At 37.3% G+C, this 16798-nt stretch overlaps 2 protein-coding genes across 5 annotated transcripts in view; one reads left to right on the top strand and one right to left on the bottom strand.

The window, feature by feature from the left end:
• On the top strand, window positions 1-9975 carry cdk5rap1 (CDK5 regulatory subunit associated protein 1). The gene is made up of 13 exons (XM_007251374.4): window positions 1-519; window positions 616-719; window positions 1319-1353; window positions 1473-1573; window positions 2551-2755; window positions 3991-4111; window positions 5457-5690; window positions 5840-5937; window positions 6498-6553; window positions 6656-6786; window positions 7979-8128; window positions 8965-9105; window positions 9688-9975. The coding sequence occupies exons 1-13, from the start codon at window positions 258-260 to the stop codon at window positions 9796-9798; spliced, it is 1749 nt and encodes a 582-aa protein (XP_007251436.3). The 5' UTR covers window positions 1-257; the 3' UTR covers window positions 9799-9975.
• Window positions 9914-16798, bottom strand: part of LOC103034269 (BPI fold containing family C, like) — a 25043-nt gene continuing 18158 nt past the window's right edge. For all 4 annotated transcript variants that reach the window (XM_022682335.2, XM_022682336.2, XM_049471740.1 and 1 more), the window contains 9 exons: window positions 16054-16145; window positions 15754-15930; window positions 14719-14778; window positions 13234-13401; window positions 13081-13148; window positions 12025-12067; window positions 11870-11933; window positions 11699-11775; window positions 9914-10112 (listed from right to left, as the gene is read on the bottom strand). In XM_022682335.2, the coding sequence (XP_022538056.2) occupies window positions 10074-10112; window positions 11699-11775; window positions 11870-11933; window positions 12025-12067; window positions 13081-13148; window positions 13234-13401; window positions 14719-14778; window positions 15754-15930; window positions 16054-16145 (788 nt within the window). In that variant the 3' untranslated portion in view covers window positions 9914-10073. The remainder of the gene's footprint in view (window positions 10113-11698; window positions 11776-11869; window positions 11934-12024; window positions 12068-13080; window positions 13149-13233; window positions 13402-14718; window positions 14779-15753; window positions 15931-16053; window positions 16146-16798) is intronic.

Below are 16798 nucleotides of genomic sequence, written 5' to 3' on the forward strand. Positions count from 1 at the left end.
CATGCTTAGCCGAACACCGGCAATGTCAACACTGCGCGAGGTTACACGTGAATTGTGTTATTTACAGTGTTCGTCTTTAGCTAATAATCTGTTTAGCTATAAAACAAGACCAGCTCATATAGTTAATAGCTGTTTGAACTATTTCATACAATTTCTCGAGTTTATTCGTGTTTATTATCAGGATAAAGGACGTCTGAAACGTGTGTTTCACTTTCCTGGTTTGTTATCTGGAATATTTTAGTTAATATTAATCCAGAATGTTCTCCAGCACCCTCAGGCTTTTTGTGTTTTCAGTTCGTAGACATTTGCCTGGAATAGCCAATAAATCCAGGTGTTTTTGCTCAGTTTCTGAACACACTGAGGAGAGCAGAGTGGGGAGGTTTAAGAGCAGACTAACTTCTGGTCCAGACTTTCAGGACTTTATCAAAACCTCTCCACCCCAAAATCCTCCTCCTGACCCACAGACTGAGTATGAACAGCCTTATCTGCCCCACATTTCCCCAGCAAGTGTACCAAAAGGTGTGTAACCTAGATAGCTAACAACCTGTATTCTGTGTTAACTAATAAATCATATAGGTTAGCTGGTGGTAAAATGTTTCATATTTTCTGATCTAGTGTATTTTGAAACCTATGGATGTCAGATGAACGTCAACGACACTGAAATTGCATGGTCCATTCTGCAAAAGGGAGGATATCTGAGGACATCTGAGCTTTCAGAGGTTAGTTTTCCCACTGTGACTCTCACTGATACACTATATGGCTGAAATTATTCTCTCATTCATGCATTTAGTCAGATTAATATTGATAATATTGTGTATTGTGGAAATTCCTGTAAACATTGTGATTTAATACACTACCAGACAAAGTATGGACAAACATCTTCTTATTCAATGTGTCTTCTTTCTTTAGATTTAGATTCTTCTAAGTAGCACCCTTATCTTTGAGGACAGATCTGCACAATTGGTATTTTAATAATGGTATTTTCATGAGGTAGAGTCACCTGAAATAGTTTTCTCAGCGTCTTGAAGGAGTTCCTAGAGGTGCTGAACAATAGTCGTTGCTTTTCCTTCATGCTGTGAAGCTCCAGCTCATCCCATTTAAATCACCTCAAATCACCATCTCAGTTCATCAGGTTTAGATCAGGGGATTGTGAAGGACAAACTTTTTTTTTTACTGTTTAATACATAGATATATCTCTTAATTGTAGAATGTAGAAATGTAGAAAACACATTATATAAAGACGTGTTATTTTGACTGTACTTTTAACTGGTATTGTATTTTATCACTTTGACTTATGCTTCTTAATTTTCTCTCCCAGGCAGATGTGGTGCTTCTCGTCACTTGTTCTGTAAGGTTAGTGTGGTCTCTTTTTGTTTATGCAATATAAACACTAATCTACTTATTATTATTCATGTATATCTGCACACTGTTGTGTTTATTAAGTGACACTTCTCTATTGTAATTTTCTTTAGGGAAAAGGCGGAGCAGACCATCTGGAACAGGCTTAAGCAGCTCACATTACTGAAAAAGAAACGTCTAAAGGCCAGCGCTCAGTTAAAGATTGGGATCTTAGGTAATTTTGTCTTCATCAATGTATTTTAGCTTTGTTCGATGCCACTGTCATTTGTATATGTAGGATTTTGTGCCCTCCTTGATACTATATATTTATCAGTAGAGGTAGAGCTGGATAATATGGTAAAAAAATTATCTGGATGTTTAAAGACGTTTTCATAACACACAATATTTACTATAATGTTTTCACATGGAGACAAAAATCATTAGTAGTGACTAGGGCTGTAATAATTAGCCGACATACACGGCATTGACTATAAAAAATTGTCGACGTGGAATTTTATTGTAGATGTGTCGTTAAAGTGTGATACAGAGACAGGGAGAGAGAGAGAAAGAGAAAGAGAGAGAGCGCACACAAGAGAAAAGACAGACATAGGAAATGAGTGACAAATCCTGAGCATCCTGATTGGCCTCTCCTCATGCTTAGTTGACCAATGAGGTCTTGGTGTGGGTGGGACTTGCAGCACAGTTGCATACAGTGTAATACAGTGTCCATTAAACACATTTAACTTCACAGTAATCTACAGTCTGTCTGTAATAGTTCTGTACAGTTTAAACTCTGATTTATTATTAATTATATATATATTATAATTATTATTAACATTACTAACATTAGACATTAAACTAACGTTAGCTGGCTAAGTGTTAGGGAGATACTGTACTCTGTCCGCTTCATTAAAATTAAATCATATGTTGTAGCAACTACAAAGTTTAATAAAAATATATATTTTCTTAAACAAACAATTATTTCAGAGAATCATTTCTTCTTGGAAAAAATACATACAAGTATCCTAGGACCTCCTTAAAATAACATTCAGCCTGTGCATACTCAGATGGCATGAAGTATTGTAGAGAATATATTGGTGATACTGTGATACTGTTATACTGAAAACATCATGATATTATCGTTATCTTGGGCATTGTATCATATTAAAGCATGCCCTGTGATTTGTCCTATCCCCTGAATCACTGCTTTAGGCTGCATGGCAGAGAGGCTGAAGACAGAGTTGTTGGAGAAGGAGAAACTGGTGGATGTTGTAGCTGGACCAGATGCCTACAGAGATTTGCCCAGGCTCCTGTCACTCGCTCACGGAGGGCAGAGGGCCAGTAACGTCCTGCTTTCTCTAGAGGAGACCTACGCTGATGTCATGCCCGTGCACAATTCAGGACACAGTGCTTTTGTGTAAGTGTACCAAGCCTAGGTGTGGGATAATGTATCAATATTGCAATATTGTGGTGTTACTCCATGTGGTGGTGCTAATCAAGTAAATAGGGTAAACTTTCGTTAAAGAATATTGGTTGTTAAATTCTGTAAGACTGTAAGACTGACCCAAATAAATCAATAATTCCTGGTATTTGCTTATTTAGGAGTATTTTATCCTCTTCAGTAACACAGGTGTGATGAATGTTGTAAAGAATTGTCTTGTGAGTCTTGTGATGAGGTGTGTTCCACACTGCATTATATCTTTGACTTGATATGGTTTATATAGCACACATACAGTCATCCTGCATCAGTAAAATGTTCATTTCCTTTATTCATGACTGGAATTGACTGTATTTGTGTTTATTTGGTCACAATAAGCTCCGCAATGTAGTGCGCGTACCACTCAAAAGAAAACGTGAGCACGAACTGCTTTATCGTTTGCTCAATTAAATATATATATTTTTTTATTTAATTTTTTAATTTTTTTTATAATTCATTTTAAATTTTTCCAATTTTCTCCCCAATTTACATGGCCAATTAACCAACCCACTCATTAGGACATTGTTTCTCAACCAGAGTGCCGTCTGGCTTCATCAGGGGTGCCGCCAAAATATTCCCGCTAATTGTAAATTACCCCCCTCCTCTCACCTGAAATAAAGTATTCCGCCAGCAACACCCCTCGTTCTCACCTGAAGTATTGCGCCAGCACCCCCTCCCCCCAACCCCCACCCCCCGTTTAGCTCCCTCAAATAAATAATGCAGAGTATATGTTTTTAATACATTGTAAACTGTTAAAGGGAGTCATGATAGAAAAAAGGTTGAGAAACGCTGCATTAGGACTACCCCTATCACTAGTAATACCCCAAAACACCAGGAGGGTGAAGACTAGCAAGTGCTTCCTCCGACACATCTGAAGCCAGCCACCGCTTCTTTTCGAGCTGCTGCTTATATTTTGACAGTTGTAGATTCACTTTATATTTTTTTTTATTAAACATGAAACCTTTATATGTAGTGCTTTAATAGAAAACCTCAAGATATAGATGTGTCATTTCAGGCAGAACATTGCCAAAAAGGCCTGCATGTTATATTGACTGCTGGTTTTAGTTTTGGACTCCTCTGTGAACTTTACTGTCCCTCAGTAAGATGGTAGTCCTAATGTTGACACTTAGCTTTATATTTTGTCATTTATTTGACTGTTTTTGTGAATGCTGTAGGTCTATTATGCGGGGCTGTGACAACATGTGTAGCTTTTGTGTGGTACCATTCACTCGAGGGAGAGAGAGAAGCAGGCCTGTGTTCTCCATACTGGAAGAAGTCCGAATGCTGTCTGATCAGGTGAATGCTCTCTCACTTTCACAGCTGTAGAATTGAGTGTACTGTCCATGTTTATTTTAAAGGGACCATATTTTCAGCTATTCAGTGATGACTATTGAACGGGCTCTATTTATGTCACAGAAATTATTTAGATAAGATGTTTTAAATTTTTGTTATTATGTCCAAGACTGGTTTGTGGAGATGATATACTGTGATGTAAGTTTGGACAGTATACCTCAATATTAAAACATTTTAATGGTGTCTCCAAACAAACACAATATTTTATGAAAATGACAATGTGTCTTACTTTCTGTCTGCCAAATATCTGCTCTGTGTCAAGCTAACACAGGCCAAAATCAGGGGAAAAAACAGGGTTTAAACCTCTGAACGTGTTTGATTTAACCCTTATTTAGCTGATACATCGTATGTGCTATTATGTCTTAGCTAGTTAGCTAACGTTATCTAGCTAAATAACTTTAAAAATAAAATTCTTTAAAATTCTGCACCTTGTAATCTGCTGGACCTTATGTATGATTTCTACCAATCAGGTATTAAGGAGCAGTATAGCCCCTGCGCTAAAGTAAAGCGCTCTAAGGGTAAAGTTCTCCAGCACCAAGGCTGGAGCAGTATTAGCATTAGCCGGTAACCGCAGCGTTAGCTCTTTCGCCTGTCAGAGGTGAAAATATTAGACTGTAGTCTGCATGTTTACAGTGTTAAAACAAGCTACATGGGACAAACCGCTAACTGATAGCACCCTAGGTTATCAGAACGCTCAGGTTTCCTCAGTGCAGCACTGTTGGGTGTCGGGTGTTTACAAATGCTAAACGCTGCTAACTGTGGCAGGGACAGCTGCTAACCGTGGCTAGGCTAACATTTTGGAAATCTAAGCTTACTGTAAATAAAAGGAAGTGCTTTACTCACCCAAATGAACCTAATAACATCCAGTGCTTGTTTAACTCACCCCAAAAGAAGTGACACCTGCAGAATTAGAAGGGAAACGACCGTGACACCCTTGTTCTTTACTAGTGTCGCTTAAAATACACCTTATAATCTGGTACGCCTTGTAGTCTAAAATACGGTAAGACTTCAGTTAGAAACATAAATTATCCTTTAGAGTCAAATGTCACCCTCATCTTTTTGATTATTGGATCCTGCAAGTGAGAAAACATGCCATTAATAGAATAATCAGAGCTGTTTTCTTCACCTCCATGGCATTACAGTGACTGGAACTGTAGCAAAGTCAAAGAACACCAAGGAAGGTGTTATTTTTTTCTGTGATTAAATAATCAATATTAATGTGTTAATTTGGCAATTCTAGAGAAAAATGTCTTCAGATTGTAACCATGTGAAATGATTGTGTGTACAGGGTGTGAAAGAGGTGACTCTGCTGGGACAGAATGTGAACAGCTACAGGGACCTCTCAGAGGAGCAGTTCAGGGGCTCTGAGCTCAGTACACACCTCAGTCGAGGCTTCAGCACCAAATACCGTTCCAAACGGGGCGGGCTGCGATTCACTGAACTTCTGGACCGCGTGTCCCTTATAGATCCTGACATGAGGATCCGCTTCACCTCCCCACATCCCAAAGACTTCCCAGATGAGGTAAACTCTACTGAACCGTAAAAAAAAAAAAAGGCGAGCTGCTGCTTTCTGGCTTTCTGAACCATCTGTAGTGGCTTTACTACACAGGCCGGGAGGTCCGTTAGCATAGTATCAGATTATTATGTGTTGTCTGTCTGTATTTTTTGCAGGTGTTACAGTTGATCCAGGAAAGGAAAAACATCTGCAAGCAGATCCACCTGCCAGCTCAAAGTGGCAGCACTCAGGTTTTACAGACGATGAGACGTGGGTAAGCCATGCCAAGGACTTTATTATAATGTGATACAGTATAACATAGAACCAGGAAAGTTTGTTTAGGTTTATTGACTTAATTTGCTTTGGAGCTTAGATCGGGCCCAAAAAATCCAACCCGACCCGCCCGAGCTTGTGGACATTCTGCCCAAGCCCGACCCAACCCGCCCCATAAACTGGCTGTTTTTGGGCTGTTTGAGTGAGCGAAATCTGTTCAGAATTATGCTAATTAACATTGCAACACTGAAGAAGCATAGACCTTTTATTTGAGAAAAATGTTTAAGAACATCTACACACAACACTGCAAAACAAATGCGAACAAGTAGAGTTTGTTTGATTTGTTACTTATCTACATTGTGATTATCATGTCATAGCTTTGTATAAAATAAAAATAGCATTAAAAACAGATGCCTACGTCTCAGACTATTTTTCTGGAACCCCACCCGACCTGGCCCGAGGAAAGTGGTGGGAAATCTCGGCCCATCTAAAATCTAAGCTCTAATTTGCTTTAATCTACATTGCTCTGTAATTTGATTTGAATATTTTTTTATTATTCAGGTATACCAGGGAAGCATACCTTGAATTGGTGGAAAACATCCGAAAGATTATACCAGGTATTATACCACTTTATTCTAGATAGTTACCCAGGAGTCAAATGATGATGAACTGTGTGTTTAGGTAAACTAAGTGAATTGTAATTTGTTACGTTATGATAGGGGCCAGTCTGAGCAGTGACTTCATCGCAGGCTTCTGTGGGGAGACAGAGGAAGACCACCAGCAGACCATGTCTCTGCTTAGGGAGGTGGGCTACAATATAGGGTTCCTGTTCGCCTACAGTATGAGAAAGGTGAGCTCAGTGTTCAAGAAATAATGACCCATTTCTTACACAAGGAACTGAGGAGATTTCTAAAAAATACTGGCTAATATGGAGAAGAGATGTGCCATATCGTATCATACACAATAATATTGCCAACAGTTTTTAATATTGTGAACGATATTATACCCTGAAATATTATCCATTCCCATATCACCCACCCCTAATTATCACATCAGGGTACCACTTTTTTGCTGTTTTTAGCAAAGAAAAGTTCATACTGTTCTCATTTACCATTAAATATCTACTAGGGACAGATTATATCATTTATCATTTATTTTACTTTAATCCTGGATATATGGAGATATTTGGAGTGCATTATTAGTATCATGACATTCTGGATCATTGACTTCTGTCACAAATCTGATTTCTTGTATTTTTAATATCTCAGTTAGGGGTGTACCATATCATATCATGTGCAATGATAAAATTGAAATTGAAATATGTATTTTTTAATTCAGTGTTTTGACATATCATTATATTTGTCATATTAAAAAAACAAGAAAAAAACAAGAAATATTGTGATATTATTTTAGGGCCATATTGCCCACCCCTTATCTGGAGCACTATTAGAAGGAACAGGATTCTGTACATACATTTCAGCAACACTCTGCAGTTGTAATCATGTACAATAAAGTGTGATATGGTTTGTCCACTAGGGTACATTGTTTGTCTGTGTAAACATGGAAAATCTCAAGAATGCCATAACCTAATACACAGTCAAGCCACAGTATTAAGATATTCTACACCCATTATCCATTGTATCATTTCCACTACGCATATAGGAGCATTTTGTAGTTTTATAATTACAGACTGTAGTCCTGTATCTTTTTCCTGAGCATTAAAGAACAGGGTGAGAGGAGGATAATAATAATTATTACATAAGCAGAGAAACAGATACAGGACTACATTAATTATTTAGGAACTACAAAGTGTCATATTATCAGTGGAGCTGAAAAACCAAACCACTGTGAAAATGTCAACATGTCTGCAATAACTATCATATTCAATATGCTTATTCAATATCGGTACTTCATTGACAGTAGATATTGTGTGGACATGTAACAGTGCACTACTATATTTATAAAAATGAATACAAAAGTTAGCTGTATGGTAATGAGGGCATATCAGTTTTGAGAATACAGTGTTTGTTTGTTTTCTATAGAAAACGCATGCATACCACCGTCTCCAGGATGACGTTCCTGCAGAGGTGAAGCAGAGGCGTCTAGAAGAGCTGATCTCTGTGTTCAGAGAAGAGGCAGCTAAGGTCAACTCCACTCTCATTGGCAGCACACAACTCATCCTAGTGGAGGGAGTAAGTATTACATCTGCTATTTGAAGGAAACCCCCCACCTAAAAATACAGTAATATTGATGGTAACAGTTTGCCTAGAGAATAATAATAGTTTATATAATACTCTACAGGGCCTGCTAGCTCATTAATATTAGCAAAACATTTATGTGTCTCTATAGGTAGTAAACAGCATTTTAATACCTTGAGAAATATATACTAGTGCATCTTAACAATTTATAATATCAGTAAAAAGTTTTTTTTTTTCTGTAATTCAGAAGTTCACAATGTTAATCTCATATATGATATTGATGTATAACACACAGAGTGGCCTATTTTAAGCAGTTATTTCTTTAATTATTTATGATTATGGCCCAAAAATCAGTGTCTCAGAAAATTTGAATATTACATAAAACCAATTGGTACTTTTGGCAATGTGGGCAGTGTGCCAAGTCCTGCTGAAAAAGCCATGTCATCTGCTGGTGTTGATCCACTGCGTTATGTCAGGTCCAAAGTGCAGTGTTTTTCCAGAAAATCTTATAACCTTACTTCATGCTTCCCTCTGCTGACAACTTTTATAGAGATGCAGATTTCATTTTCCAGCAGGACTTGTCTATTCTAATTTTCTGAGACACTGATGTTTGGGTTTTTATTGGCTGTAAGCCATAATCATCAACAATAAAATAAATAAACGTTTGAAATTGAATAAATTTCACTAAATATGATAGATCACAATGATATTCCAATTTTTTCAAGATGCACTAGTATAATAATATTGATTTGTGGTTGGTGCTTATTCATTTCGATCTGATGTTGAAAATGTTGGAAATGCATTCATTAGATCGTATCTGTTCATTGCAGGAGAGTAAACGATCATCTCAGGAGCTGTGTGGTCGGAATGATGGAAACTTGAAGGTGATTTTCCCCAGAAAGGATTTGCCCTCTCAGGCCACAGACTCCTGTACTGTACCTGTTAAAGCCGGGGACTATGTACTAGTGAAGGTGAGTTCACATACAGTACCAGTCAAAAGATTGGACATACTTCTCATTCAATGTTGTTTGTTTATTTCTTCATTTAATTTATTTTATACATTGTATATTAATAGTAACAGACATTAGGGGCACAATGGCAAAAAAAAACCCTGTTTGTAACCTGTTTGTCCTCCACAATCCTTTGATCTAAACCTGATCAACTGAGATGAACCTCATGAAGACACTGAGAAAATACCAAGAGTGTGCAAATCTGCCTTTAAAGCTCAATTTGGAACTTAGAAGAATCTACAGTATAAAACATATTCTGGTTTGTTTGTAATTCTGCACGTATTCCTGTATAGCTTTAATATCTTCAATATTTAATTTACAATGTGAAAGAGATGTGTCCAAAATTTTGACTGGCACTGAGGATAAAATGACACTGGTATAGAATGATTCTGTATGTGTTTAGTAATGAGAATATAAGCTATAAGCTTTCCATTGGTGAAACTGGTTCTTTAGTTTAACAGGTAGGCTGTGCAGTCTCTTGTGTGTAGCTGTAACCTGGCTGTTGTATTGCTGTGATGCTTATTGCCCTGTTTCTCTTTACAGATTACATCAGCAAACTCCCAGAGTCTGCGAGGACAAGCCATCAGCCACACCTCCCTGAGCGACAGCATCAACAGCCACAAGCTTCTCAGTGAACAGGCAGCCTCGTGTTGACCTGCAGGTTCCTCAGGACTTGTACTGTATGTGACTGTGATGAGGCTATGGATGGATTATTATTTAAAAGCACACTTATTTGGAAAACAATCACTTTTTATTTGTTTGGAATCTTATTTGAAATCTTACATAGACCTTGTATTATAACAGTGCTATTAAATGATCTGTCTGAACAGATTTCCTTCATTTGAAAATCATTTCTTTATATTCATTGGGAATGTCATTAGAGAAATTAATACACTAATTTAACAGTTGTGGGCATGAAGTATGGCTCATCATGTGAACTGAACGTCTGTCCCGATCAACATGTAGTCCTGTAAAAACAATATACGTTAGGTGTAAATAACATAGGAGATATGGCAAAACTGCCTTTAAAGTGCACAGTACCTCCAGTACCCTACAAAAGTGAGTACACCCCTCAAATATTTAGTAAATATTTTATTATACCTTTTCATAGGACAACACTAAAGATATGACACTTTTATACAATATGAAGTAGTCATTGTACATCTTATACAAGAGTGTACATTAGCTGTGCCTTCAAAATATCCCAAAATAACCCAAAATAACCACTGGCAACAAAAGTTAGTACCGTATTTTTCACACTATCAATGAATGTCTATTTTCTGGTCTATTTTCATACATAAGGTGCAGCGGATTATAAGGCACAATAAGCGATAATAGTAAGAATGTCTACATCGAAGTGGACAAGGGTGTTGCCATGTTTCCCTTCGAATGGGGATGCTGGGAAAGCGTCTAATTAATCAAAACTGTAATTCATAACCTTTCAGTGAAGTTTCTTCAGCACTATGGCTGGGTGCAGCAGCATTAGCATTAGCCACTAACCACAGCACTAGAGGTACAACAATGCCGGCCGATAGTGCTAGACTTAATACCTGACTGGTAAAATTCATACATGAGGCACACAGGATTATAAGGTGCACTGTCAATTTTTGGGAAAATTAAAGGATTAAAAATTAGGTACACCACTAAGTGAAAATGGCCAACAATTTTCCCTCCTCTGTGTCATGCAAATTGTTAGTGTTCCAAGGTCTTAGATGTGAATAGAGAGCAGTTTTGTTAAATTTAGTGTTATTGCTCTCACACTCTCTCATACTGGTCAATGAAAGCTCAATGTGTGCCTCATGGCAAAGAGCTCTCTGAGGCTCTAAAAAAAAGAAAAAAATAATTCTTGCTCTATATAAAGATGGCCTATGCTATAAGAAGACTGTACACTGCAATACAAGCTGTACACTGACTACTTTACATTGTATCAAGGTGTCATATCTTTAGTGTTGTCCCATGAAAAGGTATATAGTAAAATATTTACAGAAATATATATATATATATATATATATATATATATATATATATATATATATATATATATATATATATATAAATGATATTTAGTTTTACTTTACTGAATCAGAAATCACCAGCAAACCCGTTAACTCAGTATGCTATAAGTGATATGCCTAATGTCAAGGTACAGGCACTAGAATTCTGTCCAGAGGCTTGTGCCTTAAGATATAGGATGTGTTGTGCCCCTTGCATTACGTGTGGTGTGAATCTGTAATGTGAGTCGGTTGTCTGTTCACATGAACAATTATAGCAGGATGCCACCAGTCATGATCGTCACCCTCCATTGTACTGTCTATTGTGGGAGGTACAGTAATTTGTCTGTGACGTATTACTGGTACAGATTTGATATTGTTGATGGCGGAATGTTAAATACTCACACAGCTTCAGACCACACAGAACTTATACAGGTTTTGTAGAGGTTTGAAATAATAATAATAATAATAAAAATATAAAACTTTCATATTCACATCCCTTGCTTCAAAAACTGCATCAGTTCACATAATAATGGTTATTTATATCAATGATTGAATTGTACCTTCAGAATCTGAAGCTGAGTGTTCACCAGATTCATCTTTCCGATGGCAGGCAGAGGATAACCTTGCTGAAGGCGGGCTGTGGAGATTGTGTAGAGTTTGTAGATTTAAAAAAAGCTGCTGAGAAAATGAGAATATGAGAAATATGGAGTGTGTGCAGAGTGTGTACTCACCATTAACCTTGGGGATGACTGCGACTTTCAGTACCATTAGGAAGATGTTGTCAAGTGATTTGACCTGTAGAACGCATTGGTGCATTTATGTGGCTGTGTAACGTGTGGTGTTTTTTTCTTTAGATATTTTTGAATGGGCATGTTTGTTCTCCTACCTGGAATGGTCCCACATAGCTGGTTCCCAAGGTCATGTCAATTCTGTGGGCAAACGAGTGTATTAAGATTTAAAACATATAGTCATGGCCAAAACTGTTGGTACTCCTGATTTTATTCCAGAAAATGAAGTGTTTCTCCCAGAAAAATGTCTAATTGCAAATTTTCCACAGAATATTGCGATTGAAGATTCTGAAGATGCCAGCAATGAGTCCGGTCTAAATCCCACTGAACTCCTGTGAAGAAATCTATAAATTACTGTTGAAAAAAGTACACTTAAGAGGTGAGGTGTAGAAGTTTGCTGATGGTTATTGGAAGCGCATAATTTTTTTATATATAATTTTCCCTCTTTTTGTGTTGTTCCAATACACAAAAAGAAATAAACATCTGTAATTGAAATCATTTTCTGGAAAAAAACACACATTTGGCCATGACTGTAGACAGTGTTCTGAGTAATGCAAGAAAAATTATATCAACCATTTTAAATTTAAACAAACAATACAGCAAAATCTAATTCATAGTAGGCTTAAATTAGTTACATGTTTAAATTGCCTTAGGCTTTTTTAGTTTTGGTAGTCTTTGTTTTTAACTATTTATGATTAGCATGCTATTGCACCAGTTATTTTTGTAGGTTATGTGGCAGTACTAGGCCAGAACAATCAGCCTAAGTGTGTTTTTCTTTTGCAAATAATTGAAAATGTCTGTCCTATCTTAAATAACAATTGTTACATTTTGCATTTACATTACATTCATTGTTTTATTTACATTTTAATAACCACTATAAAAACTTGTGTCTTAAGAAGAACAAGTGCGATAAATCGCAGGTATTCGCAGAATATTGTTGTGATTAATTGGATTGCATTTTTTAATCTAATTACAACACGTTAATGTTGAGAGCTTTCCTTATAACATTTGTATTTTTTTATTGTTTATATTTTGCTGTTTAATAGTTTATATTTTTTTAATACAGAAGTATTAGAAAACAAAAGCTCCAAATCTATGAAAGGCAGTGTGGTGGTGTATCAGTGTATACAGTGGGTTTATTATCTGTGCCTTACTGATTAAGGGTCAGAGCTCCGGCCACTTTAATTCCAGTCACATAAATCTTGGCGCTCACGCTGGCGTCCTGTGGGCAGAAGATGCATGACGTGTCATGGAAAATATTATCTGCAGCCGGAACGGTGCCCCGGGTTCTGTTCTGTGTGACTCACCACGTTGAGGATGAAGAGAGGAGACAGCGTGGTGTTGGGCTGAATAGCGTAAGCCGTGACCGTGCTGTTCACTTGCAGAGTCACGTAGTTGGGCTTGAATATGATGGTTGGCTCCTTCGCTGTCTTCACCAGGAGCTTCATCATCAGACCTGGATACAGCTTAGCAATCTGACAAACAAACCAGTAGAGAAGTTAAAGGGGATATATTATGCAAAATTCACTTTTTGCATGCTTTTGTATTTCCACATGGGGTTTGGCTGCCCCATAATCACTCCAATCATGAAAAAATCCCTCCAAACATCCATCCATCCCTTTGCTGTGAATCAGCTGAAACAGTTTGGTGTCAGCAATTATATGCTTCTATCAGCTGTTTGGATGGCTTCATATTGTGACGTCACAAAAAGAAAACCTGCATAGTTTGGTTGAGAGCCTCAAACAGTACGGAGTAGAATTAGCCAGTAGACTTTGTCTGAGGGAGGGATCTGTACCTACTGTCAGTAGCAAGTCAGCATGTTTGTGTTTTTTTATTTAGCACAGTATTATTTAGTATTTTTATTTAACATGTGGCAAACGCTCAGCATGATCAGATCGGAGGAATGTTTTCAAAGGCTCTGGTATTCAAGACAGTGTAATCAGCCTTTAAGTCTCTGGGTGGATCAGATTTCTAGAGCCTTATAAAGCTCTTTTCAGCATAAAAAGCTCTTTTCAGCATAAAAACGTCTAGACATTTATAAACTCTGATTTGACTTAGTTGCTCCATATGAACCCATTTATTTGGGAGTTACTTTCAAGTGTGTATTCTCCTCTGTAGAGATTCTCTGGCATGGCATTGTTAGTTCTAAGTGTGTGTTAGTGTAGTTTTGGCGTGGTGGTGTTGAGCAGCCAGATGAGTCTGGATTTTCCCACAACAAAAAATGGTGCCATTGGTCACCCCATGTTGCTGATTAGTCATGTAGTCTTAAAGCCAAAGCAACTGAAGGAAAGACTCACAATTATGTGAATGATTGACATAATCACTCACACAAATCACATAGTGTGAACCAGGCATTAGCATTCTACCTCTAAACGTTTTTTGATCTGTGCAAAGACATTGCACTAGCAGCAGTTCAAGTGTCATGTGAAGCACATGCTAGCAATCACCCTCACACCTGTAGTAGCATCATAGTATTGGGGGAGTCCTAGCAGGGCGCTAGGAATTGAAAATTACTACATTGAGCAGTAAAACATGCTGGTGAGTCAGAGATCTGTGATCTCACTCTGTAATCTGTAACTGAGATAGGTTGAGGTGCTGCTTGCAACATACTGTAATGAAACACTGTGATTGGTTTAGGGGCTCAACAGTATATTGTGAAGCTCTTGCAGAAGAGCAGAAGATCATGAAACTGCTTCTCTAAATTGCATTCAAGCTCAACCTGTCTGAGAGCAGACAAATTATATACAGTATAGAATGCTTGAGTTATAAATAAAATAAAATAAAATACATACTTGAGGAATGAAGGCTCCGAACGTCCTTGTGTTGAGTCGAATGGGAGAACTTGGAGGTATCTGTTTGGGGAAACAAGTTTGGAACATATTGACATATTGATTACATTTTACTGATTGTTTGAGAAGTGCAGCAGTGTTTTTTGCTTTTATTATACATCATTTATAGTCCCTCGTAATTCAAGTACATCAGATACAGAGAGAAAACTTGTTCAACTTGTTCAAACAGTTACACTGAATACTTGAACAAATGGCTTATGAGTGCTGTTGTTTATAAACTAACCAGATAATTTATTTATTGTTATATGTGTTACTCCACCTCAATGTATATGGTTGTTGTTAACTTGCAGATTCTAATGCTAGTAACTTTGATGAACTTATCCTTTCTAACAGAGGTAACTCTTGGTCTTAATTTCCTGGAGTGGTCCTGATAAGAGCCAGTTTTATCATAACATTTCTGATGGTCTTTGCGACCGCACTTGAGGATACTTTCAAAGTTCTTTAATTTTTTGGGGGGTTGACTGACCTTCATTTCTTACTTTTTTTTGTATTTTTTTTCTTTACTTGGTTGAGTAGATCATGCTTCTCATAATCTGGATTAGAACATTACTCAAATAGGTCTATTCACTGTATACCTGTAACTCTACCTCTTCACAACTTTACAACTGATGCTCTCAAACACATTAAGAGACAAGATTTTCAATTAATTAACTCTTAATGAGTTGAGCACAGCTGTTAACTGAAAGCCTGAATTGCAGGTGACTCTACATCATAAAGATGACTGAGAAAATCCAGCCAAGATGTGCAAAACTTTCATTTAAGCAAGCGGTGCTACTTTAAAGAATCTTTTCTTCATAGTTTAGATGACTTTAGTATTAATCTACAACCTACATCCTATCTATGTTTGTAATATCTATAACTCGGTTGCATTGTCTTTTGATCTTATGATTCTGCACATAGGCATATGACTTTTTTAACAACTCCCACACAGGTTGGCTGGTGAGTTAAAGCTAGCAGCTTCCAGTAGATTGTGCTCACCATGTCGTCGGTGATGTAGAGGCTGAGGGCTCCGGCGCTGTTGTAAACGAAGCCGGCTGAGTTGGGGGTGAAGGCGGAGAGTCCGATGTACAGCATATTACTGTCCTGAGGGGGCAGGGAGAATGGGGAGGGGGAGAAAGGAGGCTCCTTATGCTGTCCAATATTGTAGAATTCACCCTGAAGGGAAAAGCAGTGGTGGGAAAGAAGATAAAATAAAATTATCAGGTGAATCACCTGAAACTTCTGAGTCCAGAATCTTCTCTGAGTGTGATTTGGTTTGACAATCAAATGGAAATTCACCTTTAAACTGAGATCAATGCTGGAGTTAGACACGGCAGGTGACTCCACCATGGAATATTCAATCTCAGCATACTTGTCAACTTGTGCTAAAACTATGAAGTTGGAAAATTAAAATTACTGAATTAAATGACTTTTTAGGCATATTACACTGTTTCTCACACTCTCACATATTGTCATTGTCCAATAGAAAACAACTACACAATATTGACAAAAGTATCAGTCTTTGTCTGTAATAAAGCAGTGCTGGAACATATGGAGTTACTGCTGTTACTCTCTACTGCAGCTTTTACACACTTACACACATCACATTCACACTTTCATCTTAATAACTACAACTAGGTGTTCTAAATTTTTTCACCAGTATTGTCACGATCATTATCACCCACTGCACTCTGTTCACTGTGGTGGTAATGCCTTTTTTTTTTTTTATACATATTTCACGTGACACTGTGGGTGTCCCTACTATCTAAAATCCCCCATGATACCAAGTTAGACATGTGTGGGTATTCCAAAACTGTACTAAAGTGAAACATCCATGATCAATTTACATACTGCTATCCCATGACATTTGGCATGTCAGTCTATATTACACACACAAACTTACTTTTATGTGCACTGTAAAATTGTATATCTGATTGGATAAGCAAATAATTGCATAAATGGGTATTAGTACTAGTGCATCTAAAAAAAAGTGAATATCAATGAACACTGACTTTATTGCAGTAATTCAGACCAACACCTGGAG

Source organism: Astyanax mexicanus, chromosome 24 (assembly GCF_023375975.1).
Source record: "Astyanax mexicanus isolate ESR-SI-001 chromosome 24, AstMex3_surface, whole genome shotgun sequence".
NCBI classification, from domain to species: domain Eukaryota; kingdom Metazoa; phylum Chordata; class Actinopteri; order Characiformes; family Acestrorhamphidae; genus Astyanax; species Astyanax mexicanus.

What these genes read in the sequence shown, in the direction of transcription:
- cdk5rap1 (XM_007251374.4), top strand. Translation starts at nt 258, where the DNA reads ATGTTCTCCAGCACCCTCAGGCTTTTTGTGTTTTCAGTTCGTAGACAT. An exon ending in TCGCCTACAGTATGAGAAAG is followed by an intron (nt 6,787 to 7,978) that starts GTGAGCTCAGTG and finishes TGTTTTCTATAG; the next exon opens with AAAACGCATGCATACCACCG. An exon ending in AACTCATCCTAGTGGAGGGA is followed by an intron (nt 8,129 to 8,964) that starts GTAAGTATTACA and finishes TGTTCATTGCAG; the next exon opens with GAGAGTAAACGATCATCTCA.